The sequence below is a fragment of the Odocoileus virginianus genome, chromosome 34, assembly GCF_023699985.2.
Source record: "Odocoileus virginianus isolate 20LAN1187 ecotype Illinois chromosome 34, Ovbor_1.2, whole genome shotgun sequence".
Lineage (NCBI taxonomy): Eukaryota > Metazoa > Chordata > Mammalia > Artiodactyla > Cervidae > Odocoileus > Odocoileus virginianus.
Genome location: NC_069707.1, coordinates 3,469,225 through 3,494,910, shown reverse-complemented (window position 1 = coordinate 3,494,910; position 25,686 = coordinate 3,469,225). Strand labels below are relative to the sequence as shown.

The 25,686-nt window shown below is 46.9% G+C and overlaps 1 protein-coding gene and 1 long non-coding RNA gene across 9 annotated transcripts in view; one reads left to right on the top strand and one right to left on the bottom strand.

Annotated features, from left to right (window-relative positions):
• The first annotated feature begins 39 nt into the window (after positions 1-39).
• Positions 40-12,443, top strand: LOC110123285 (uncharacterized). Its single transcript, XR_011485661.1, has 3 exons — positions 40-466; positions 8,261-8,466; positions 11,326-12,443. It is a non-coding gene; the product is annotated as an uncharacterized lncRNA (long non-coding RNA).
• Positions 12,444-17,444: 5,001 nt separating this feature from the next.
• Positions 17,445-25,686, bottom strand: part of PDE10A (phosphodiesterase 10A) — a 545,806-nt gene continuing 537,564 nt past the window's right edge. For all 8 annotated transcript variants that reach the window (XM_070461605.1, XM_070461607.1, XM_070461606.1 and 5 more), the window contains 4 exons: positions 25,554-25,665; positions 22,411-22,491; positions 20,669-20,757; positions 17,445-18,393 (listed from right to left, as the gene is read on the bottom strand). In XM_070461605.1, the coding sequence (XP_070317706.1) occupies positions 18,276-18,393; positions 20,669-20,757; positions 22,411-22,491; positions 25,554-25,665 (400 nt within the window). In that variant the 3' untranslated portion in view covers positions 17,445-18,275. The remainder of the gene's footprint in view (positions 18,394-20,668; positions 20,758-22,410; positions 22,492-25,553; positions 25,666-25,686) is intronic.

Here is a 25,686-nt window from a genome sequence, read left to right as displayed (position 1 = left end):
GCCCGCAGGCGGCCCCAGCGGGGTGCTGTTCTGCGTTTCGCCTCTAGGTGGGGCCGCAGCACACCCTACAGCGCGACCACCGACCTGGGACTCCGTTATCCCAGCTCCGTCCGCGCATCCTCTAGCGACCCCGCGCCCAGAAAGCGCACCGTCCGCTCCTGTCACTTTGCCAGGACCGCAGTGACACACGACGTCCCCGCACGAAGGTGCTGCGTGCAGAGGAGTCAGACAACAGCGGGCTCAGGCGCGGAGAGCGGAGGAGAAGCGGAGAGGAGTGGGGGCCCGGAGGACCCCAGGCGGAAATGCCTCCCGCGGCCGGGGCCGGCGTCTAGGGGGGCGGGGCGCGGATGCAGAGCTTCTGGCGGTCAGGGACGGAAGGGCTGGGAAAGGTAAACCGCGCGGAAAGAAACCCTTTCCGTGACCGCGTTTTCAGCTGTTAGAATTGATGGAGCAAAGATGGACAAAGGTGAGCCGACTTTTTAAACATCTTTGGGGCCTCGCCACTCTGCAGGCGAGAAACAGAGATGCGTTTGGGAACCTGGGGTAAATAAATGGAGATTACCCGTCAGCCGGAGGGGAAGATGCCTACACGTGAGGGTGCCAGGAGCTCCGGGAGCACGGGGCGCGTCGCGCCGGCGTTTGGTTCGGCCCTTCAGCCCGCAGGGGCTGTTGGAAGGGTTCACAGGCGATCGCGGGGTCCCGTTGGAGGAGGACAGCTCGGCTGCCGTGTTGGAGACAGCGCCCTGGCAGAGTAAGAGTCAGGACGGGCCCCTCCAGCCCACTCACTGAAAGGGAGGCGGGCTGTCACCCCGGGGCCACCCACTCCTGACTCGGGGCAGGATGGCTTCCTCCACCGACTCTTCAGAGCGCCTGGCCGCGCGCTGCCCTGCGCGCCCAGCGTCCTTGAATAAGAGATTATTGGTTCAGTCAGTTCAGCCCCTCAGTCGTGTCGGACTCTTTGCGACCCCATGGACTGCAGCACGCCAGGCCTCCCTGTCCATCACCACCTCCCGCAGCTGACTCAAACTCATGTCCATAGAGTCGGTGATGCCATCCAACCATCTCATCCTCCGTCTTCCCCTTCTCCTCCTGCCTTCAAGCTTTCCCAGCATCAGGGTCCTTTCTAAGGAGTCAGTTCTTTGCATCAGGTGGCCAGACTATTGGAGCTTCAGCGTCAGCATCATCAGTCCTTCCAATGAATATTCAGGACTGATCTCCTTTAGGATGGACTGGTTGGATCTCCTAACAGTCCGAAGGGACTCTCAAGAGTCTTCTCCAACACCACAGTTCAAAACCATCAGTTCTTGGGAGATCAGCTTTCTCTGTACCAGCTGAGCCACAGGGGAAACCCGAATAAGACATTGCACACTCTCAAGTAACATTCTGGCTAAATACTAACACAAAAGGGCTTTTAAAAATAGGCTTATTTTTAATGTTTTTCACCATGTAATTAATGCATCACACTATAAGGATTTTTCTTTCAGCCTGTGTTGAATCTAATACTGACATATTCCCATGAACTGAGTTCCATGAGCATATTTCGTATGCGTTTTTGAATGTGTTCTTTTAAACATTCATGAATTCAATCAAGACCCCGCCTTTCTGGGGTGCCCACCCCACCCCTCTGATAGGTCTTCCCGTCCACCCCCACCCCCCTCTTCTTCCCCCTCCTCCCCTCCCCCATTTCATGGAATATTTTTATAGGGAAATACATGTACTCTTGTTTTTCCAATCTTAAAAGTATATTAAAGCAAACTTTTGCTGTGACTCTGCACCTCTTTGAGGCAAAGGCACCCCACATCTATTAAGGGAACAGATTGTGGGCAGAGAGCATCGCTGGGTGTGGGACAGAGGACCCCCTGCCCAGGGTGGGCTAATGTGGGAACCTCAGGGTTCCCACCGAGGTCTCCTGTAACCAGGGGCTGAGGCCCAGTCCTGTCTCCATGATCCACGCCTTCTCACACTTCTCACATGCAGCCCCGTCTCTGCCCTAGGGGTGCTTTTCCGCAGTATCACTCTATTTTTAAGCGATACTTGAGGACAAGGTAACTGCAAGACCCCAAAAGGTTGGAAAATGGAGGTGCTGTGCACTTTAAACCTCAGTTCACTTCAGTTCAATCGCTCAGTCGTGTCCGACCCTTTGTGACCCCATGGACCGCAGCACGCCAGGCCTCCATCTGTCCATCTCCAGCTCCCAGAGTTTACCCAACCTCATGTCCATCGAGTCGGTGATGCCATCCAACCATCTCATCCTCTGTCGTCCCCTTCTTCTCCTGCCTTCAATCTTTCCTAGCATCAGGGTCTTTTCAAATGAGTCAGCTCTGCGCATCAGGATAGCACATTAAAAAGCAGAGACATTACTTTGCCAACAAAGGTCCATCCAGTCAAGGCTATGGTTTTTCCAGTAGTCATGTATGGATGTGAGAGTTGGACTATAAGGAAAGCTGAGCACTGAAAAATTGATGCTTTTGAACTGTGGTGTTGGAGGAAGACTCTTGAGAGTCCCTTGGACTGCAAGGAGATCCAGCCAGTTCATCCTAAAGGAGATTGGTCCTGGGTATTCATTGGAAGGACTGATGCGGAACCTGACACTCCAATACTTTGGTCACCTTAAACCTGCTGCTGCTGCTGCTAAATCACTTCAGTCGTGTCCGACTCTGTGTGATCCCATAGATGTCAGCCCACCAGGCTCCCCCGTCCCTGGGATTATCCAGGTAAGAACACTGGAGTGGGTTGCCATTTCCTTCTCCAATGCGTGAAAGTGAAAAGTGAAAGGGAAGTCGCTCAGTCGTGTCAGACTCTTCGCGACTCCATGGACTGCAGCCCACCAGGCTCCTCCATCCATGGGATTTTCCAGACAAGAGTGCTGGAGTGGGGTGCCATTGCCTTCTCCCACCTTAAACCTACACAGTGCTAAATGTCCATCATATCCCAGTATAACTGAAAGAAATTTATTTTTAGAAGTGAATGATCCCGGCGGGCACAGACCACGCCATCCTGCTAAGGTCAGCGGCCCAGCAGCTTCCTTCCGCTCACAGCCTCACTTCCTGGGAATCTGCCCCAGAGGGAGGTGACGCTTGGCCCGAGACCCCATGTGTGGCCCCCAGAGCCGGAGGAAGAGGCTTCTGGCCTCAGGAGCAGAACGGGTTGGGGGAGGGATGAGGCTCCCTCCAGGCAGACGAGGAGCCCGAATCCGGCACTAAGGCGGGAGTCAGAGCAGGGCTGCAGAAGGCTGCTGCTCTGGGGGTGACGGCTTTGTTTGGTTTTGTAGGATGGGAGAGATGGGAGCGTGGTTAAGAACAGCCCGAGGAGAAGGGAAGCTGGGAAACCTACTGCTTGGGGGTCGTTTGATCCCACGATACTGTACACTTCTGAAAGGTCCACGGGCCCTCCAAAGGGACACAGGTGGACTAGGGATAGACAGTCCCTGTTGCCGCGGGAAGCAGGCCATCGGCCGTTCCCTACACAGCCCGTTTCTCACTCACCCTTTGCATCGCTGGTGTTTCTTTGGGGTAAAGAGTCGCCCACCTTGAAAAACAGTCATGGGCAGCCTGAGGGTCGCCGAACACAAACCCAGAGCGGGTGGTGGTGGCCCCTCTGGGAACCGGCAGCTCTGGCCTGTTTGCTGAGCCTGTGAACCTGCACGGTCTCCTCCGTGTTTCCGAGTGGGAAGGCGTCCTGCTCAGCAAGGCTATCAGGCATCAGGGTGCAGAAGGGACAGCTCTGCCTTCTGTCTCTCCAGTGGGCATTTTCCCAGCAAGGAGGCAGAGGAAGGTGGGGAGACACTGTTAATCTCATAAGAAATCAAGCCAGCATTTATGGCTATAGAAGAAGAAATATGTCTAAGTGATTCTTTAAAGATGAGATGGAGTCTGGTTCCAGGTGCGCCCGTGCATCCAGGGACCCAGGTTGTCACCTGCCTGCCTGGAGGATGCAGAGCCCTGGGCTCCTGGCCACAATGGGCCCTGGACCGCCCCGCCCCTGTTTGCCGCCTTCTCTGCCCCGTGCAAGATGCAGATGACAGTTTAAGACGAAGCTGAGGAGAATGGAGGCTCCATGCCTGGAGGAGCAGGAGTGTCTCCACCCATTCTTTCCTTCCAGCAAAAGTTAGTTCATCACAGACTTTCTTTTCCTTGCTTAAGGCACCACCCTGACTATGCAGCATGCTTTGAGAAATGCTAAATGAATTTCTTTTGTAAAGTGTCTTTGTCGTTAAGTGGCCTGGCACCCACAGCTGTTTCTCTGGTTTTGGTGCCAGGGGTGGGGGGTATTGCAGGGTGGTTTACAGTCTAGAATCTGTGCTCTGCGTTCTGCAGTTCTGGGGGAGGTTCGTGATGCGGGCAGAGAACTGACCTTGTTTGGAGTGACTCTCCTTTCTTGTTTGTTTTGGAAACCTCATTACATTGGAGGAAGTGTGCTCCGGGGAGAAGAAAAGCAAAGAGCTTTTGGGGAGTAGGGGTGAGCAGTAGAACAAGAAGAGAAAGAGGGTCCAGAGCTTGGAGAGACTTGGGTGGGGCTCCTCCAGAGGCACCTTGCTCTCGTAGCGGCCAGAGATCAGTCGTCAGGGCGGACCCCCAGGTGTCCAGGGTGGACCCCATCTCAGGACGCGGCACCAATCCTGCGCTCACTCGAGCTGCCCTGGACAAGGTCACAGCCTCAGGACCCGGGGTGGGGCCCAGAGAGAGGCCGCCCCGCACCCAGACCCGGGGGCTCTCATGTGACCTTGAGGGGTCACCGTGATAAATGGGGCGAAGTGCCCCCCAGCTGGCAGGAGGAAAAATTATCATTTTTCTCCACATATACTGTTGGGTAAACTCAGGCCCACTAAATGTACCATGTACTACTGCTTTAAAAAAAAAGAAAGAACAGTAGAATGAACAACTACCCAGATTCAAATATTAACATTTTGGCTCATTCATTTTGCCTCTCCATCCGTTTTGCTGACACTTTTGAGAATCACTATTCTTTAGGCATCAGGAGTCTTTAGCTGTGAATACCTTGGCTTGAGCCTCCTGATTATTATAAAGGAGACTCTCGCCCGTAACCCAGACCACTCTTACACCAAAGAAAAGTCAGTCCTTCTTACCACCTGCTGATACCTAGCCCGATGATCAGGTTTTCCTAATCATCCACGAAATTTCATCCATAGGAGTATTTTCAAACAAGAATCCATACATTTATCTGCTACCCCTTTCTCTAAAAAGCTTTGATATACAATTTTCATAGCATGCTGTTCACCCATTTAACATGTGCAATTTGATGGTTTCTAGTTTAGTCACAGAGCTGTGTGTTTTTCACTGAAATAGTCGCACCTTTCTGTGTTTTAGTGACAGTGACGCTTGGAGAAGGCCAGGCCAGCCGTCTCACGCACCGTCTGCTTTGGGGTCTTGCCCGGTTATTTCCTTCATGCTGCGGAGATGCCGACCTGTCTCAGATCATCCACAAAAACATGTGAAAGTGAAGTCACGCAGTCATGTCTGACTCTTTGCGACTCACGGACTGTAGCCCGCCAGGCTCCTCTGTCCGTGGGGTGCTCCAGGCCAGAACACTGGAGTGGGTTGCCGTTTACCCCTCCAGAGGATCTTTCTGACCCAAGGGTCAAACCCACATCTCTTGTGTTTCCTGCATTGGCAGGCGTACTGAAACATAATTAACATGCCCTAAGATTTCCTCCCTTCCAAGTGTCTGTGTATAGTCAGAGTCTGGTGGTTTAAGTTCACAGAATGGTGCGGACATCACCGTTGTCTGCTCTGAGGACAGTTTTTCGTCATCACTGGAAGGAGCCCCTACTTTTCCAGCATCATTCTCCATCTTCATCATCCCCAGCCTCTGGCAACCACTGATCTGTTTTTCTGTCTCTGTGAATTCTTCTCCTCTGAACATTTTATATGAATGGAATCATAGTGTATGTGGCCGTTTATGACCGGCTCACTGAGCATTATGTTTTCAGGGTTTCGTCCATGCTGTAGCAGGCATCAGCACTTCATTCCCTTTCCTGACTGAATGACATTCCGTGATGTGGATGAACCCCCATCCAGTATCCACTCACCAGTCAACAGACATTGGGTTTGTTTCCACTCTTTGAACAATGCTGCTGTGAGCAGCTGTGAACTAGGTGCTGTATCAATATGTGTTTATTCTTCCTGAATATGTAGCTAGGGGAGGAATAGCTGAGTTGCATGGAAACTCTAACATCTTGAGAAATGACCAAACTCTTTTCCGAGGTGGCGGCACCGATTCACATTCCAGAAGCAGCATGTGAGGGCTGCAGTTTTCCGCCGCCTTTGCCAAAAGCTACTTTTCACTGTCCGTCTCTTTAATTCCAGCTGTGGCAGTGGGGGTGACGCGGGGTGCCGTTGTGGTTGTGGCTTGTATTTCCCTGATAACGAATGAAGTGGAACACCTCCACACGTGCTTATCGGCCACTGGGGCATCTTCTTTGGAGAAAGGGCCATTCATAGATGGCCATTTTGCCCATTTTAAAATCGGATTCTCATTTTGTTGTTGAAAGAGTTCTTTCTATATTTTGGACACAAGTCCCTTATCACATCTATGATTTGCGACCATTATCATCTATTTTGGGGGATTTTTTTTTTCTTTCACTTTCTTAACAACGTCCTTTGAAGCACAAATATTTGTGGTGTTAGTGAAGTTTGATTTACCTGTTTTTGTCACCAAAAGCTTTTGTGTCATATCTAAGAAGCTGTTCCCTACCCCTAGGCCATTTGATCAGTTAAAAGTGTGAGTCGCTCAGTCATGTCCAACTCTCTGGGTCCCCATGGACCATAGCCCAGCAGGCTCCTCCATCCATGGAATTGTCCAGGCAAGAACACTGGCTGCTGCTGCTAAGTCACTGGAGTGGGTTGCTAGTTCCTTCTCCAGGGCATCTTCCCAACCCAGGGATCGAACCTGAATCTCCCACATTGCAGGCAGGCTCTTTACCGTCTGAGCCACCAGGAATCAGAGGTCTGCTTAAAGGCCGTCTCGTTAGAGATTACACCCCCTTCCTCAACCCCTGCCCGTCTCCATCACTGCTGTTCCCAGCTGACAGGTCAGCTCCTGACAGGCTTTCTTCCCACACTTGGATGTACAGTACGCACCTGGAAAGCAGTGTTTCTCTCGCTTCCATTCACGGCTGGATGCCCAGTGCCTGGAGTGGAGCCAGACTCGTGGTCAGCATTCACCGCAGCCGAGGAAGTGACAGCGAAGCTGGCCCCGTGCCCTGCATCAGCACTGCTGACCAGAGCCTCTGGAGCAGGGGCGCTGGCTGGCTGGATCCTGCAGAGCCTGCTGGAAGCATGCGAGAGCTGAAATGAAAGACAGCACACCCACAAAGAGCAGAGCTCCCCGGAGGACAGGAAGCGCTCTGATAGAAGAAAGCCTGTCTTGCCGTGACGGTCTGTGTTCTGTGTCAATGGCGGAGCTGCGGGGACCCGATATCTGGCCCAGCTGTAGTCTTGGCTCTCATCTGGGCACCTGTTGCTTGGTCAGATGAGCCTTTGAACCAGTGCAGAGCCAAGCGGATGCCCCTCCCGGTGGAGATGGCCCCATGCGAGCTGCAGCAGGTGCCCTGGACAGAAGGCAGGAGAGGAGGGCTTGCTGTCTCTGCCCGACTGTGGGCTGGGACGCTCGTCTTCTCCTGGCCCTGGGCTGAGGCTGACACTGTCGCTGCTCCTGGTTCTGGGGTCGTAGGACTCAGGCTAGAATTTAGAAGTGAAACCACCAGCTTTCCTGGCTTCCCCTGTGGATGGTGAGACTTAGCCTCCTGAATCGCATGAGCCAATTCCTTGTAATAAATGCTTTGCGTGTGTGTGTATGTCTGTGCGTGTGTTAAGGTTCTACGCAGAAACAGAGCCAGTGGGATATATTCATAACACATGCGTACATACATGCATGTATATGTACTGCATACGTGCATGTCCCATGGGTTCTGTTTCTCTGCGGAACCCTGACTAAGGTGCCCGGGTTGACTCAGATGGACCATGAATGTTAAAAGTGGGGCTGGGGGCTGCGTGTACCCCACCACCCAGGCAGCCAGCACCCCATCGCCCCTCCCCGCAGCCTGATCCAAGGCTTTGACTATATTGTGCACCACACTCTCCGACCTCGAGGAGAAAAGTGGGCTCCAGGATCCTGTTGATTAGGTTGCACAGAATCGATCTGGGATGGCTCCCACCCGCAGGGTCCTCACCTGGCGAGGGGAGGTCGGGACCTGCTTGGAGACAGCAGGCTGACACCCAGGTTGCTTTCTTCTCCACAGGCCTTCCTCCTCTGTCCAGGCGACCTCAGGACCGGGGCAGAACAATCTGAAAGCATCTCACTGCAGCCAGATTGTCAGCTTATAAACACCAGTAAAAGCCTTTCTCTTGAAGATTTCATCAGAAATTCCAAACGTGATTGTGAAACTGAACAGCTGTGTGCTGTTTTCTCCCTTGAATCCTGGTTCCCAGCCCTTGCCAGGAAAAGGTGGGAAGGGAGGTCACTTAAGAAGCACCACGTGCTCAGGGGCTGGGCCGTCCCTGACAACTCGAAGGTTCCGTGCGTCTGTATTAATCACGAGGCGCCTTTCACCCGCAGGCAGTGAAGCCAGGCGCACCCAGCACATCAGGTGCCTCTGTCGGGGTCTCTGCACCTTGACTTGACCAGCTGCTTTCTCTCTGACTAGCTGTTTCAACTTCTTTGGGTTTCATTTTCCCCATCTTTAAATAGGGCACAATAACATGAATAATTCATAGAATTAAAGCGTTGAGTTAATACAAGTAGTACCTGGAGGGCCAGGCAGAGAGTAAGCACCCAACAAATGTCGGCCTCTGTTAACTTCTGTCTCGGTGCGGTGTGAATTCCTGTCCCAAAGGAGCACAGTCAGGAGGGGGCGGGTCCCGGGAGGGAGGACCGCGAGGGGGCGTGTCCCTGGGCGGGGCCGCGGAAGGGGCGTGTCCCTGGGCGGGGCCGCGGAGGGGGCGTGTCCCTAGGCGGGGCCGCGGAGGGGGCGTGTCCCTGGGCGGGGGCCGCGGAGGGGGCGTGTCCCTGGGTGGGGCCGCGGGAGGGGCGTGTCCCTGGGCGGGGCCGCGGAGGGGGCGTGTCCCTGGGCGGGGCCGCGGAGGGGGCGTGTCTCTGGGCGGTCCGCGGAGGGGGCGTGTCCCTAGGCGGGGCCGCGGAGGCGGGGACCGGGCAGGGGAGGGTCCCCGGGCGGGAGGAATAGAGATTCTTGAACAGAGGAGGGAACTTTGGAGCCTCTGGGACGCGCTAGGCAGGAGACAGAAGCAGCTTGTTCCCGTAGAGAGAGCGGACGTGGGGAGGGTCTCCTAGAAGAGGTGTGCGTCCCACGTGACTGAGCTACGGAGACGGGAGGTGTAGGAGATGCGCCCAGAGAGCCAACTCATGAACCCGACAATTTATTCTCTGGAAAGCAGGAGGCCGCTGGCAAACGTCTGCCGAGATGTTGAGAATTGCATGGGCTCCTAAGCCAAGCTATATTTTTCAAAAACATCAGACTAGGTTAGCACAAAGAGGCCAGAGGTGTGCACCTAAATCGCTTCAGTTCTGTCCAGCTCTTTGCGACTGTATGGCCTGCAGCCCACCAGGCTCTCTGCCCATGGGATTCTCCAGGCAAAAATACTGGAGTGCGTTGACGTGCCCTCCTCCAGGGGATCTTCCTGACCCAGGGATCAAGCCCATGTCTCTTACATCTCTTGCATTGGCAGATGAGTTCTTTAGCACTAACACCACCTAGAAGCCCAAGGAAGCGGGGTAGCTTTCTTCAAATAATTGAAAGGTGGTCCAATAAAAGAGGAAGTGGGCTTATCCCTGTGGCCTCAACTACAGAAATAGTTTCTTGAAATAGAAACTATTAATAAAAAGTTACGGTTTCCAGGGCAACTTTAGATAAAACGCTCTGGCCATCAGAGCAGTCAGTCAGTGGTCTGGTTTGTGTCATGGGAACATGCCCTCCTTCCTGGAGCGATGCGAACTTGGACGACTATCTTTCAGACATGGCAAGTCAGTGCTGTTGAGTTGCTATGTAAGGTCGAACCAATGACCCTTAAGGCCAAACTTCAACAGTCATGGTGTCACACACACAAAATTCAGTTACCAGGAAGACTTAGGAAACAGGTGTTTTGAGGCTTGGCCTCTAGTTAATGCAAGGTTAATCAGGTAAATGTTATTTTCTTAATATATACTAATATATTCACGCATCTTGGCCATTCTGTATATTAAAATGTTTGACTTGTTTTTGATAACTTAGCATTTACTATGTTTTATAAATATCATTCTGAGCAAGAATTCTACCTATTTAATAACACAGATGTCAACAAGGAGGGCTCCCTTGTGGCTCAGCTGGTAAAGAATCTGCATGCAGTGCGGGAGACCCGGGTTCAATCCCTGGGTTGGGAAGATCCTCTGGAGAATGAAATGGTAATCCATTCTAGTATTCTTGCCTGGAGAATCCCATGGACAGAGGAGCCTGGTGGGCTACAGTCCGTGGGGTTGCAAAGAGTCGGACATGACTGAAATGGCGTGTCAACAAGGACATTATCTGAATGTGTACAATTGCCAAATAAGCATTTGGAAGTTGTTGTTTCAAATCAATGCCTGCTTTTATTTCCTAGTCACTTTCCACTTTCCCCTCAACATCAAGGAAAAATCTCAACCCACGGTGCAGTGGGTGGGGGGCTCCCAATTTTGTGATGATGGTTGAGGGGCTGGAGGGGGGATGGATGCAGGAACAGGCTTCTGTCAGCTTCTGTTCCATCAGGTTTGGTGTCCTCGTGGGAGAAGCACCTCATTGTATATTATTTGGAAGATTTTAAGAAACTGTCTTGTTATTACTCAGCCATAACCAGAAATGTGACTGAGTTATTTGCAGAGACGTGGATGCATCTAGAGACTGTCATACAGAGTGAAGAAAGTCAGACTGAGAAATACAAGTATCGTGTGTTAACTCGTGTATGGAATCTAGAAACATGGTATAGATGATCTCATTTGCAAAACAGAAATAGAGACTCGGATGTCGAGGAGGAGGTGGGGCGGATGGGGAATCTGCGACTGACGTACAAACACTGTTGGTATTATACGCAGAAGAGGTGACTAGTGAGAACACGCGCAGGGAACTCTGCGCAAGGCTCTGCAACGACCTACGTGGGAAAAGAATCTAAAGCAGAGGCTACACATACATGCATAACGGATTCACTGCTGTAAGGCCGAAACTAATGCAACGTTGTAAAGCAACTGAACTCCCATAAAAATTAGAAAAAGAAAAGTAAATGTCTTGTTAATGTGTGAGATTCTCAGGTCAATAAATAACTTCCCTTTTGTCTCTCCCAGAACTGGGCCTCTGAGGACAGTCCCCACCAGAAGGAACAAGGGCGCAGAGTTTGCTCAAGGTGGCAGAGGCCTTAGAGTGGGACGATGTGTGTGCAGCCGGCTCTCAGCTCCCTTCCCTGCCCTGGCCCCAATGTGGCACCCCTCACCCCCACCCCACCGCAGATCAGGTGCCCAATCCCACTTGCCTAATAAGTGTGTGATGGCGTTGCTTTTTCAGGGTTCCTTTGGTGTTAGGAAATAGCTCTTGGTTAGAGTAAGGTTGATGGCAAAGTCAAACCGGCATAAGGAAGATACGGACTCACATTCAGACCAGTTTCACAGAGAACGAATCAGCAAGCTCAGTCGCTAGATGAGTTGATGGACGTATTAGCACACGAGATTTATTTTTCACACAGCAAACATCTGATACAATTTCACAGGAAACGGATATTGAACAAAAATCCTGTCTACAACATGCACGGCGCTGTGCACGCAGACAGCACGGTATCTGCAGGAGTCTGGTGTGCAGAGGGCTTGGCGCGTTTTCCGGCCTTTCTGTGTCCCTCTCATTAACAAGGCTGTGGACGCACACGTTCAACAAAGCAACGGGTCTTTATTCCACGAAACATTTATTTCATTTACTCCCAAAGGTATGTCTTTAGTTAGTATATTAGTATAATTTTAGTTAAAGAGGGTCTTGGGATACAATTCAACTTTAACTTTCTGGTCTTAAGTATTTATCATTTGCCTGCTCACCTGATGGCAAGCAGAAAGAGCCAAGTAAACACAATTTCTTTAAGCAGAGTTTAAAGATGAAGCCAGGAGGATACTCATCGGGGTTTAAAGATTATGAGAATTTAGTCAAGGACATTTTCTTTACTAGCAGAAAGAATCCCACCACTTACTCGTAAACATGCCCGCCCCATGGAGTCCTTCCCGCTCTTAGCCACGCGACCTTGGACTGCTCCTGGGAACTCCGCCTGCAGGGGAGCTGATTCAGGAGCCAGCCTTGGCATTGGGCACTCAGGGTCAGGAGTTCTGTAATCTGAAACTTTCTGAAAGACTACACTTTCCCCTAACAGTCTTCCAACATTTAAGATTATACAATGGGGTTAATAAATCATCTTGTAAAAATGTAACTTTATGTTGCCTCATCCTTGCTGCTAGAAAATGGTTGAAGCAAATGCACCAAGTTGCTCCAATGTGAACTTGATGTCTCCTCTGCAAACAAGGCCTGGGGCGTTTGCATGTGAACTTTAGGAAGCCTTGCACCTCATCCTCAATGCACAGAATATCTCTGACCTTCCCCATACATGAGAACAAACAATAAACGTGAAAGGTGATATTTTAAAAATTCTGTATTCAATTATTCACAACGAAGGAGAGCCATTAAAATTATGAACATCTCTACATATATTTCATGTATCATACATATATATATATACTTTAAATGTATAGTTACATATCGACAAAGGTTTCTAGCCGCTCTAAGCTTGTAGGTAAAACAAAGATTTTGCAATGTAACACCTGTATATGCATATACACTGTCTGTTTGAGTTATGAATTTATTTACAACTTGCCTAGTTTATCATAAATGATTATTGTTATACAAACATAACAGAAAAGATTTCTTTTAAATACAAAGACTGCAAATGAATACATGAAAAAATCACACACATGTACAGTATTTATAATTTATAAATGCAAAGTTAAGATCTCTTTAAGTTATTGCACTTGTGCATTTTACAAAGTTTTCATATGTCAGATGTATAAAATATTTGTAAATTTATAACTCATTAACTGTAATGAAATTGGATATTGTTAACTCAAAATTCTTTCTCCTTCCAAAAGAGAGCCCACTAAAACTGGATACAGATCCATTGAGTCTAAAAATCAGCATTATTACGAGCATTCATTGTATTTTTGATACGATGTAAACCATATGTCACTCCAGCAGCTTCCTGTCAGCAAGGAGATTACAGATGCCTTGACTAAGTAGGGATAGAGGATCTTTTATTCATAAGGACTTGTAAAAAAAAAAAAGTCACCTTTTCAGAGTCAGGATACTGCATTTCTATAAATTTTGGTAACTGTTTCACAGTGTTGTGGGCACACACATTTTTTCCAGTTGGTCACTGGGGTGGGCGTGGTAAAATGTGGGGGGATTCTGTGGAAACTCCTTCTGTGATGAAGTCTATGTTCAATGTGCATGCTATGTGAATATAATAGAATACACATCATACAACGGATCATATGGAAGAGAATGTTCCCATGCGTCATTTGCCTAGGATATTTGAGACACGACCCAGGACTGGGTGCTGAAGAGAAAACAAAAGCTGCAACGCCCAAGAGAGGAGGATGATGACATTGTAGGTGGGCTAGGGTACGAGATAACACACATTCAAAACTTAACTTGCAATAGGAGTGAAAGCTTTCCACTTAAGCTTCAGAAAACGGACAGTTCCTCAGTAACTAGCCGAAACTTGACGTGTGTAGACCGACTTCTCTACTTGGCGGCCTGGACTGGCTGGAAGATTCCCCTGGGTCCTGGGATGACATTGACCCTTGCCCAGCAGACGTGTGAGGGTCTGCGTGCTCTCAGAGTGGTCGGAGAAGGGAAACGCTGGGAGTTTAGGCAAAGGCAGGGATGCTTCTTTGGATCTCAAACGCGTTCCTTGGAAAACATGGACGTCTTTCACTTTGTCCCATCTTTTAAATTTAGAACGAGAGCAGCATCGAAACTGTTTTCTCCCTCTTTTTTGTTTTTGGGTTTTTTTGCTATTTTTATCGTTGCATAAATGTATCTAATGCTTCCATCAAAATACCCAGTGAAAAAAGAGAAAAAGGTGTAAGCAGTGCACTATCACAGTCTAAACTTAAGTGTTTAAAGAAATTGGCAAAATGTGTATCAGAATAAATACTTATGCAAAGGTAAAAATATGCCAGCAATGCGCCACAGACAAGCTTGGGAAACCACCACTCACAGCATACTTGGTTAATTTACATTTAACAATAATTTTAAGTCATATTAACACTGGCAATTGAAGGGATACTTGAAAGCGACTAAAAATACGTTTTTAAAGAATGAAACCCTGAATAAAACCCATGAAGTGTAGAAAGCAAACACATTTGAAATACATAAAGATAGAAGTGAGTTTCAAAATCTAAATCATGCATATGTACCTGAAAAACCCAACAAAATCACATCACAATCAGTGTCACAGTTCTTGGAAATTCTTGCTTAAAAAAAAAACAAAAAAATCTGAGTCTGAACAATTCATTGGTTACGGTGAGGAGGATAACTGAATAAAATGATATAATGTATAGAAGTCTCATAAGGAGAGAATGATCTTAATTAATTCAACTTGATAAAATTAACCGTGGATGTATCCCTTGAAATGCTTTTAAGTACAGTCAAGCAAGAAAGCAAAACAACGAATATATGAAAGAAGAAGTAAAATTGCAGTATTAAAAATAAAGGCACAGACCAAGGCATGGTGAATCATTTAGTCTTACTAAGACAACCCTTTCTTTGGATTAAAAGACCAGCAACATGATACTAGAAACTAAATCTATCAAATAATCCAAGAAGCTAAGGATTTATGCATCTACATGTATTTGTACAAGCATAAGCTAGTGTGCTTGAATATACCGAGAAAGCAAAATTCACTGAGGTTGATTCTATAAAATAAACATAATATCTGAAAAGCATGCTAAGTAGAGGAAACCTACAGTGAACAAACCCAGTTCTGAAGTAGCTCTGCTTTGGTCTCTGTGGTAACAAGTCAGCAGCTCTGGGGTCGTCTGTCCAGATGCTTTTCCACTGAGAGAAGAGTCGGGATGAAGGACAAGTGTGTGTGAATCATTCAAAACTTGGTCTCTCCTCCAAGGCTGGCATCTCACCTGCTTCTTGGAAAAAAACTAAAGCTGGGAAATGGATCACACAATTCCTGCCCTAGTAAAAGGGCTGTATTTGAGGATTCCTTTCCACATTAATCGCATTTAAGACTCTCCATTTAATTAAATCACAGCCAACTACTAATTAACCAGATACTTGCATTTTTTATAATTTTATTCCACTGTCCAGGTTCAGTATTTCATGTCATTGTTAGCATGCATTTCCAAGAAAATTTCTAGGTAAAAAATATATTCACTATCTCTGGAAAGATGATGGAATAATTGCATTTGATAATAAAACTGTTCTCTATTATAAATGAAAACCAATTAGATTTTTGAAAATTAAATATTCAACATATACGCACAACTGGTTACCAAATTTATACTGAACAGAGAACTTTGGCCCAATATAAAATACCACCTTAATGACAAACTCATCAAAACACTACACAATGACAACCATCTGTCCTTTAAAGAAAAGATCTGGGGAAAAGACAAGACAGAACTCAAAAGCGTGTCTGCTAAATAAATCTGCTGAAATACAAAATACTCCCAACTGTGTGTTTTCCACAACAGATTGTTAACTAAACATCCCTGCATCCGAGGCACCTTTCATCTTAGGTGAATCTGTGATTCCCAAGTCGGTCTTACACTTGATGGAAGCAGTATTAACAGTTTACCTTAGAATACAGTCCTTTACCTAGAATACAAGTCCTTTGTTCAAACTTTGCTTCTATTATGATGATTCACAAGAAATTAACCAACCAATAAATCCACATACACTTCTTTGGGAAACTACTGTTCAAAGCACAGGTCACATCATGTAACACACTTGGCTATGTCGAAATAAGACACTTTTCTGTACTAATCGGGTCAGAACAGCAACCTTAAATGCAAAAATAGCCAGAGGCTTCCCTCCCCAGGACTGCTTTCTGTTTCCAGAAGCAGAATTCACGCATTCTTTTAAAATCTTGTTAATAACACAGCAGCCTTAAATAATATTTCCTCCCCCCTTGCAATGCAGACTCCAGGTTCAGTCAGATGACCTAAGGCCCTCTCCTGATTAACATTAAGTCTCGTGGGTCCAGTTTCAAACATTTGGATGTAGAAAGTTTGGACGTATGCAACATTTTAGAATTCAATTCTATGACACACTAACGTGAAAGAGGGCTTTTTCTAGTCAGCTTTATATTAAACAATATACATTTTTCCACATGAAAAAAAATCACTGTTTTTGAAGAATGGGGCTGATTTTGACTTTTCAAAGATGTGTTTGCATCTCTCTCCCATGTGTATGTCTACATGCATGTATATGTGTGCACAGCTGCACACGTCCATGTGTGTGTGTGTGTGACACTAGCCACAGTGGCATTCTCTCCGTCATTTCATTTTATCTTATATTGTAAAATTATAATGGCAAATGCAGCTCCAAGTAAGGAAGATGGCCACTGTTAGAAGCCCGTGAGGAAACTGAACACAGTGTTAATTTTAAAATAAGAGTGATGTTTATGTATAGCTAACTCTGCTACAAACCAACCATATCTTAGAAACATCTGATTTAATAATTTTTGCAAAACCAAGCTCATATGAACAACAACGTATACAGTATTGGATATGTGAAATAATCTTTTAAAAAATTTATTTCATGAAGAGTAATATATCAGTTTCCTGCTACGAGGATGGTGGATAAGCCACTTGTAGGGACAACTCAGTACTTCTGAGACTCTAATTCCTTCAGGTCAGGACCAGCAGCTTTGGAGGTGAAGCATTACTAGGCAGCAGAAGTGACTGCTTCTCATCCCTGTAGGAAGGGGCTGACTATAAAGTCTGTAGACTTCTTTCAGAACATTTACACTGTAGAGTAATATGAGCTTACCAAACTGATACAGAAGCAACTCTGCAGACACAGGCTTTTCTGTGGATGTCCAACTTTGAGCAGAGCAGAAAGGGCAGAGATGGGCCCGGATACAGCTGAGTCCTCTGGCCACCCTGCCGCAGGCAGAGAGCTTCTGAAAGACCACCGGGCAGACAAGGGCAGGACGTGGGAGAGGAACGCAGCATGTCGGAGTGAAGATTCCAGAAGGCTGAGATTTTATGGTTTAATTGATCTTAAGAGAAATGTATGGTCTCTTAATTAATCTGTAGAATAAATCTTTCATTTTTGAATGTGAGTTTAAGATTTTGCAATGACATCAAGTGAAAACATAAAAGCATCATAATTAAAAATTCACACTTTATATCCATGAGACTTGTCCGTTGAAAAACATTTGTATGCCTTGCTTTTATTTTGTTCTTTGTGTAAAGGGTTTAGGAAATTTGCCAAGACTACAATAAAGGGAAAAAAAAATTCTCTTAACATCTTTAGAATTGATATTGGAGTTCTTAGATTTATTATGATGTATATCTGCATCTCTTCTCCAGAGGATAGAAAATCTACTTCCTTTAGTGTTAAATTTATGCATCTAAGCCCTTTATATAAATTTGAAGAGTACGCTTTAGTCCACCTAACTTTTTTTAATTCACGAGGCTCTGAACCCAAGTCTGACTATTTTCCATCAATGATTGCAGAAAGACGCTTCTTGCTCTGTCAGCTTGATGCCACGGGCTGAGGCTGCCTGCCACGATCCACGCTAACGACAACCAGGTCACACACGAACATCCACAAGCGCAACGTGTCAAAGCTCCTATTTATAGCCAACAACATGAAAGCAACACTGGTGTGGAAGCCGAAGTGCAGTCTCATCATAGTACCGTTTCAACCCTCACTAGAAAGACACAGTGGGAAAAGTACCCCCTTCTAAGCATCCGTCTCCATTAGGGCCTCTGCCTAGCAGCCCATCAGAAAAGGCCAGGTCACAAGTCAACAGGCGTCTCTGGGGAGCGTGTCTCCAGGCCTGGCCGATCACCGTCGAGGACGCGGCAGGGAGCCTTCTGCTGGACGTGTTCACTTGGTGGTCCTTCTTGAAGAGCTCTGCATCCCAGTTAACAGGTGTAGGTTCCCCCCGAAAATAAAAGGAAGAAAAGTCAAAGAAGCAGGATGAGCATCTCCAGGTGGGACGGCCCATTGGGGACCATCAGTCATCGGTCTTCACGGGCAGCTTCTCCGAGGACTCCTGGGCCTCTGGCGTGTCCAGGATCCCCAGGGCGCTCTCCTCGCCCCGGATCACCTTCTCCCACTGGCTCAGGTTATTCCTGGAACGAGGAAGGCAGAGACAGGGGCCATTTCAGAAAGGACTTCTGGACTCTGTCCCCACACCACCCACAGCGTAACTCAGGCATAACTCAGCCTGCTGGCTTTTGGGTGTCACCCTGATCATATATAATATTCATTTAAAACACTGTAATATATTTTAGACAGCATATTAAAAAGCAGACATTACTTTGCCAACAAACACCTGTCTAGTCAAGGCTATGGTTTTTCCAGTGGTCATGTATGGATGTGAGAGTTGGACTGTGAAGAAAGCTGAGTGCTGAAGAACTGATGCTTTTGAACTGTGGTGCTGGGGAAGACTCTTGAGAGTCCCTTGGACTGCAAGGAGATCCAACCAGTCCATCCTAAAGGAGATCAGTCCTGGGCGTTCATTGGAAGGACTGATGCTGAAGCTGAAACTCCAATACTTTGGCCACCTGATGCAAAGAGCTGACTCATTGGAAAAGACCCTGATGCTGGGAAAGATTGAGGGCAGGAGGAAGAAGGGGACAACAGAGGGTGAGATGGTTGCATGGCATCACTGACTCAATGGGCACGAGTTTGAGGGAACTCCAGGAGCTGGTGATGGACAGGGAGGCCTGGCATGCTTCAGTCCATGGGGCCGCAAAGAGCCGGACAGGACTGAGTGACTGGACTGACTGACTGACAGCTCACGACTGTCCCCTTGACCGGGGTCCTCAGAGGAGCCTCGCCCGCTGCAGCCGGGGCCCCCATCCCACCAGCTTCGGGCTGCAGAGGCGAACAGGCAGCCCGCGCTCAGGAGTCCTGAGTCAGCCAGGATTCACTGGGAGAGGGGCCTGGGCCATCAGGTCACACTCAGGGGAGGGAAAGGAAGGGGGGCATCCATGACGAGCCCCCAGCCAGGCCTTCGCACCCCGCGGGGCGGAAGTGTGTGCCCCTGTGCAGGTCCGTCCCGGCCACCACAGACCGTCTGCTGAACGCCAAAAGTCACCGCAAGTCACACCTGCTACGGACCTCCGGGACTTCCTTGTTAGGTGGTTGATTTGTGTTCCCTTGGCCTCTGGTCTCAAACGCACCCTCGGCTCCCCTGCCCCCCAGTCTTTCTCAGGATCTGCAGCTCAAACATGAAGGCATCTTGGTCTCCTTCGACGGTGGAGCACTCCCGCTGCCTGACCACCCCTCGCCTGCCCCGTCCAACCCCGGCAGAGACCCCATCCACATTGCCGCCTTGACGGCAAGTCAAAATCAGAAGGGAACCTTACTGTCGGCAAGCACAGAATGCTAAGATACCTTTGTACAGAGAAACCCCTAAAACATAACCTGAAAAATGTAATGCTTTAGCTTCTGTACCATATCATCAGGTGTCACTTCCCCCAAACCTAAAGAGACTTCTTGATATATTGGAAAAAAGACACATGCTGACTTTGCTATGTTTCCTTGGCTCAACAAAACATGCTGGGATCTTATGTTCATGGCCACAGGAGCAGAGAAGAAAGAGGATCACTTAAATAGGAGAAAGCAGTATCTTTTTTAAATCTTCTTGCATGTTAGTTTTGTTTTCCTTAAAAAAAATCAGTTCATGAGTTTCAATAGCAGAGGACAGGAGAGCCCTAAAGCCTCTGATTGTGTCTGCAACCTTCCAGCCACAGGCCTGTTTGCCCCTCAGTGGTGGACCCACTCCAGCCCCCAATGCGGTTCTGGCCGAGCGGTTACAAACACAGTCCCCACACCCATTCTTCTGCAGAAAACCAACACATGGCTGTCTGCTCATTGCCTTTCACCCTCCCCACGGAGGATTTCCTTTCCAAGTAAAATGAAATCTTAGAAAATTTCCAACGTTCTGAGCTGAGTTTAGCCCTTAAAAAAGATAATGAGAGCACCCAGAGAAATCTGAACTAGAACAGGTCAGCTGGAGGCTTGCCTGTCTTTCAGGAAGAAAATGAAACTTAAAGAAGATCGCATCCAAGATTCCGTCTCTACCCTTCAGACAGTAAACTGTGTGATTTAAACCGAGTCCCTTTCCAAACCAGCAGCCTAGAAACGATATTGTTGTCTTTATAAGAACAGCATCAGCCAGGGGTCTGTGAGTCATAAAAACAACACATCCTGCTCCTTTTTGGTGAATGAACAACTTTGTGAATAAATACTCTTGACTTACACTTGTTACATAGGCAAACACACAGCCCCGTTACTGTAAACTGCAGTGAAGACATCTATGCCTAGATGGAGCAAAAAACTGCTGCGCAGATTCTTATTTTTGAAGGAAACGCAGCAAGGTGAAGCGGCTGTACATACCTGCATGCCTTCAGGAGTGGCTCCGTGGCGGGGAAGATCTGGGTGAGGGTGGTGTAGCAGGGAATGGCCACGGCATTGTAGAACCCCAGCTGGCCCAGCACAGAAACGCAGACAAAAAACATGACCGCACGGTTAGCAATTCTAGTAGCACTGGGTTCATCAAGTCAGTTTTCTACTTCTCAAGCCTACCTGGACATCTAAGCACTCTGGTTTTGCTAAGCAACATCTGCCTCAGTGAACACTCCTGCAGATTACTGTTTAAAATTCATTAAAATACACTCATGATCTAAAACATAAAAAAATTTAAATCATAAAAAGAAGTTACTCTAAAACCCAAGTACAGTATTCAGTGGGATTCTTATTATAGATCAGTTGTAGTTCATGACCCATTCTTAGGAGTCTTTTATTATATGGCAAAGTATAATTTCACAATAATCACAAATCAGAAGCAATATATTTGGTAAAATACTAGCTGATTGCAGAAATCGCTTATTTAAAATTCACTAATACTATAAACAGATCTGGAATTTTGGCAAAAAAGAAACATACTGCTCTTAATGGAATCGTGAGAGAACAAAGTCCACTTTCTGATGGCATTTTCAGTTCTCTTATCAAGATTCCCATTGGGATCACTGATAACTGCCTACAAGGAAAAGCTAATACTGTCAGCTTCCTTAACTACATTACAAGATGAATTCCCAAAATTGAACACATCAAATATAAAATGATGAAATGAAAAAGAAGCTGAAGAAAATGTAGGTAAATATATTCTCTCAGCGTGGGACGGGACGCTTCCAATGTGACATGAAAAGTAAAACACTGTGATTACAAATATGGAAAGGATCCCCAAACAATGTCAAAACAGAACTAAACTGCAAAATACACAGGCAATATGCATGGCACGCATGTCAGGGCAAGTCAGACAGGGAGGGAAGCGAGCCTCCTACGGGAGAGCTGGCTGGGGAGCTGGCTGGGGAGCAGGCTGGGGAGCTGGCTGGGGAGCTGGCTCGGGAGCAGGCTGGGGAGCAGGCTGGGGAGCTGGCTGGGGAGCAGGCTGGGGAGCTGGCTGGGGAGCTGGCTGCGGGTTCAAGAAGACGGTCCCTTAGGGACAAGGGTGAGAAAATCGCACGGTCCCTGCTGGGCTGGTGCCCACCAAGAGGCGGACTCAATCCTTATCGTGAAGTGAGAAGACTGACGCTCTAAAAAGACCGCCATCAAAGGAATAGACCACACCACACACGCATTCATGCAAAACTGAGGAGGTACTAGGGCTCTCAAAGCATCAAAAATTAACGCAAAATATGCTGTAAGACCTGCAAAGAGAATAATGAGTGCCAGTTTACGCTAAGACAAAACTCAAAATGTAGTAAAACAGCATGCATTGTTTGTTAGGAAACGCAAACCTAACCAAAATCTATGTTATTCTCCAAAAAATATCTTTGTACATTTGATGACAAAATATTTTTTTGCTTGCTAAAAATAATTAACACTTCAACTTCATCCATACCCTCTATTTCAAGTAATAAAAGAAAGCCTGTGATTCACTGCAATTTTATCTGTAGAAAGAGGCGATGACACGGCTAGTTATGAAGTCTTTAAGGCTGGCTAGGATTTCCCAATCAAGGGGCATCGAAACAGAGAAGACTTCAGCAGGTCCCAGCTCCCGTCAGATGGTCTGTGCTTCCTACTCCCAGCCGCTCTCACCGCCACCGTGAACGACCGCTTGACCACACGGCCCATACCTGGCCTTGCGGGACCTCGTCCTTCTTGTCTCTGTCCATCATGGGAATGGGCTGTATCCCCAGCTTCTTCATTTCATCGCCCTGGGGGGAACGGGGGGGAAAACCAGGCTCTCTCAGTTTCAGGCACCGCTGTAAAATGTCGGCATGAATGTGGTGTGCCCTTTATGCATTCATTTTCTACAGAATGAATGATATTTCTGGCTAACAACCCACACAGATGTCAGAATAATAAAAATGTAATGTCCTGTTGTAGGTTTTTATCCTCATGTTCCTCTCCTGTCCTAAATTTCCAGAAACCTAGCCATCTCTTTCGTTTCATTTTGTAGAAGTTAGTGAAAGTTATAACGGAAGGACACGTGTGTGTGAGGAGGAACACAAGAACGAAAGTGAAATAAGCTCACGGCCTTTATCTCACTTTTTCAGATGATTTTTCATACACACCGAGACAGATGAAGCTAGAATTTAAAGAGGAATATTGACACATCAAGAATAAAAAGCAGTCTGCTAAAACATGTCAGTCAAGACACAATATAACTGCTAGAGATAAGCATAAAGACTAAAATTATACATGTTTACCAAAGATGTATAATATCAGAGCCTCTGGACCAGGCCACTGTAAATATTACGTCACTTACTCTTCATGAAATACTGTGAGTTAGATATTATTATCCCCATTTTACAGATTTAAAAATTATCTTACTCCTTTTACTTATTTTTCAAGGTTAAAGATGACTAATTCCTTCCCATTTCTTAATTATTATTATTTTTGATAATTTTATTATGCTTGTTTTCAGAAATCTGAAGCAGAAAGCATCCTGAATTTGCTAAGATAGGGTCATGGGACAAATATAACCCTTGTGAAGGATGCGTGAGCACAGGGCTAAAACACTGTCTTAGCTACATAAAGGTGCTGGAAGCAGTCTGCTCTGAAGTTACTGGTTTAAATGAAATGAACCGCGGTAGTTCTCACACTTTCTTCTTTTCTGCCCTAGGTGAATGAAGATACCAGGCCCCCTCAAGGATTTCACAAGCCCCAATACATACAAAGATTTTAAATAAGCAGTGATTCGAACAGGCACCTAGAAACGAGCGTTGATGCCGACAGGAGAACACCCGAGCGGCAGATGGCTCGTGTGTGCACGTGGTCTGGGGAGTCGGGGCTGCGGGCGGAGGGCTGCGAGGTGCAGGGGGGGGGGCTCCAGGCGGATGAAACTGCACAACACAGTCAGGGAGCCAGCGGCAGAGGGGCCGAGGGCCTGACGCATCAAGCTCGCGGTTTCTGTCTTTACCACAGCGAGGAGAGACAGGCGGTTGGAGGGAAACAGAACTCAACTTGCCCCGAAGCAGCGAGTGCAGCAGCTGAGGATGAGACGGGTCAGAAAGCTGGCCCGAGGTGCCGGTCTCAGGGCTAAGGTGGGATGTTCATCTCGGACAGCGTGACACCAAAGGCCCCACACCCTTAGCTTCTGTCACACTGATTCCAGAAGACAGGCAAGGAGTCCAGCTACATGCTGCAGGAATCCAGGCAGGAGCTTGTGAGGGTCTGAAGGAGCGGAGAGGATGGGGTGGGGAGGAGGGCAGCGTAGACTTCATGAACATCTATGAAGCCACGGCAAGACTTGGGGACTACAGCTCTGCTTCCTCTCTGGGACGGTGAGGGCCTTGCAGATGGCATCTGTGAGCCCACTGGGAGCTCAGTCAATCTCTGTGGACCGTTTAACCAATGCCGCACTTAACCACTGTACCGCTTAACCAACGAGGAACAGAAAGGGAAAAAAATCTACACGTTTGCCCCCTTTTGCTTCACGTTTTAGAATACAAATACAGTTGTTAAGGTATGAAGTATATCACTGCTAAACAAATAAAAGTGTCTGCAAAACAGTAAGCAAGCTTCAGACAGGCTTTCTTACGTGGTATTTATAGCATTAACTATGTTACTAGTTTAGACATACATGCAAATTAAGCTGGCTGTGATAGTAAAGTCAAATATTACAGCTCAGACATGTACATTTAAAAACAATCTTCTTGAGTCTGAGAGTAACTAGATTTTGACACACACACAATAAAACAAAGAAAAAAACAAAAAAATGTTCAAGAGGATGCATATACAATGTGTACAACTGAGCTACACATTGGAAGGGAATGGGGTATACCGGGGAAGCTTGTATAGAAATGATATCTTGAGTATAATCAACCCAAGGCCTGTGGTCCTCACCCAATACAAACTTCTTTGGTGTTACTATTGAGACAAAACCAACATCATAGACCATTTCTATTAATCATTAACCTGAACGGTTTACTGGTTTTTTTTTTTTTACTTTTTATATCCATTCTTCTATTTGGCTGAGATTTAAGGTATGATATTTATGGTACTACCAAACCCTTTGTGCTCCAAATTTACTTTGACTTCTACCCAAATGAGGTGCACAAACATTTTATAGTTTTTTTTTTATAAACTTATTCTTAATATTCAGGGATCTAAGTATCTGTGGATTCATGTGAACAAGAGAATTATATTCTACTTATTCATGACCAACTAAGAGACCAAATTGAGGAGCAAATGCACATTTCTGATAATTTAGATAATTCAGTCAAGAAAAGGTACTCATGAAAGTAATTTACATGGTTGTTTCATATGTCGGGAATTAATGAAATCATGAATTAATTCCTGTGGAGCTCATAATTTGCAGCTTAACTGACTGTTTGGCATATTCACAATTTAATCTCAGGTTTCTATGGTACATCATTAGTCTCTCAAATTTTCAGCTGCAGGCAAAATCACAGCCTGTGATGTTGTGGGTCCCTCTTAATACTTTCTCTCGTGGCCATAAAAGGGACGACCATCGATATTTATTGAATGTATGACAAAAGATCGGCTATTAAATAAAGAAAATTGCTGCAAGGCTGTTCAGGGAATCGGTTCCTGAACTGTTTCAGTGGAGATCAGGGAATTTACACACATGTCCAAGTCGGACGCTCTGACTTGATACCTGTATGAATGCTAAACAATAGTGCTTTTTAAGGAACTACTAGCAACATGAGCAGTAAGATACTGTTACTACATCATCCTTGTATTTAACATCCCCTCAATTTTTCCTCATTTCTTGCCATCATCTGCGCTCATACGAAACCCCAGGACGTACCTCCGCCCAGAATTCTGCATATATGTCGTTGGCCGTCAGTCTCGTCACTGGCCACAGCTTTGTCACAGAACAAAGATCACAGGCGGTCATCATCAAACCGATGACACGGTCTCTAGAACACAACGAGACAAGA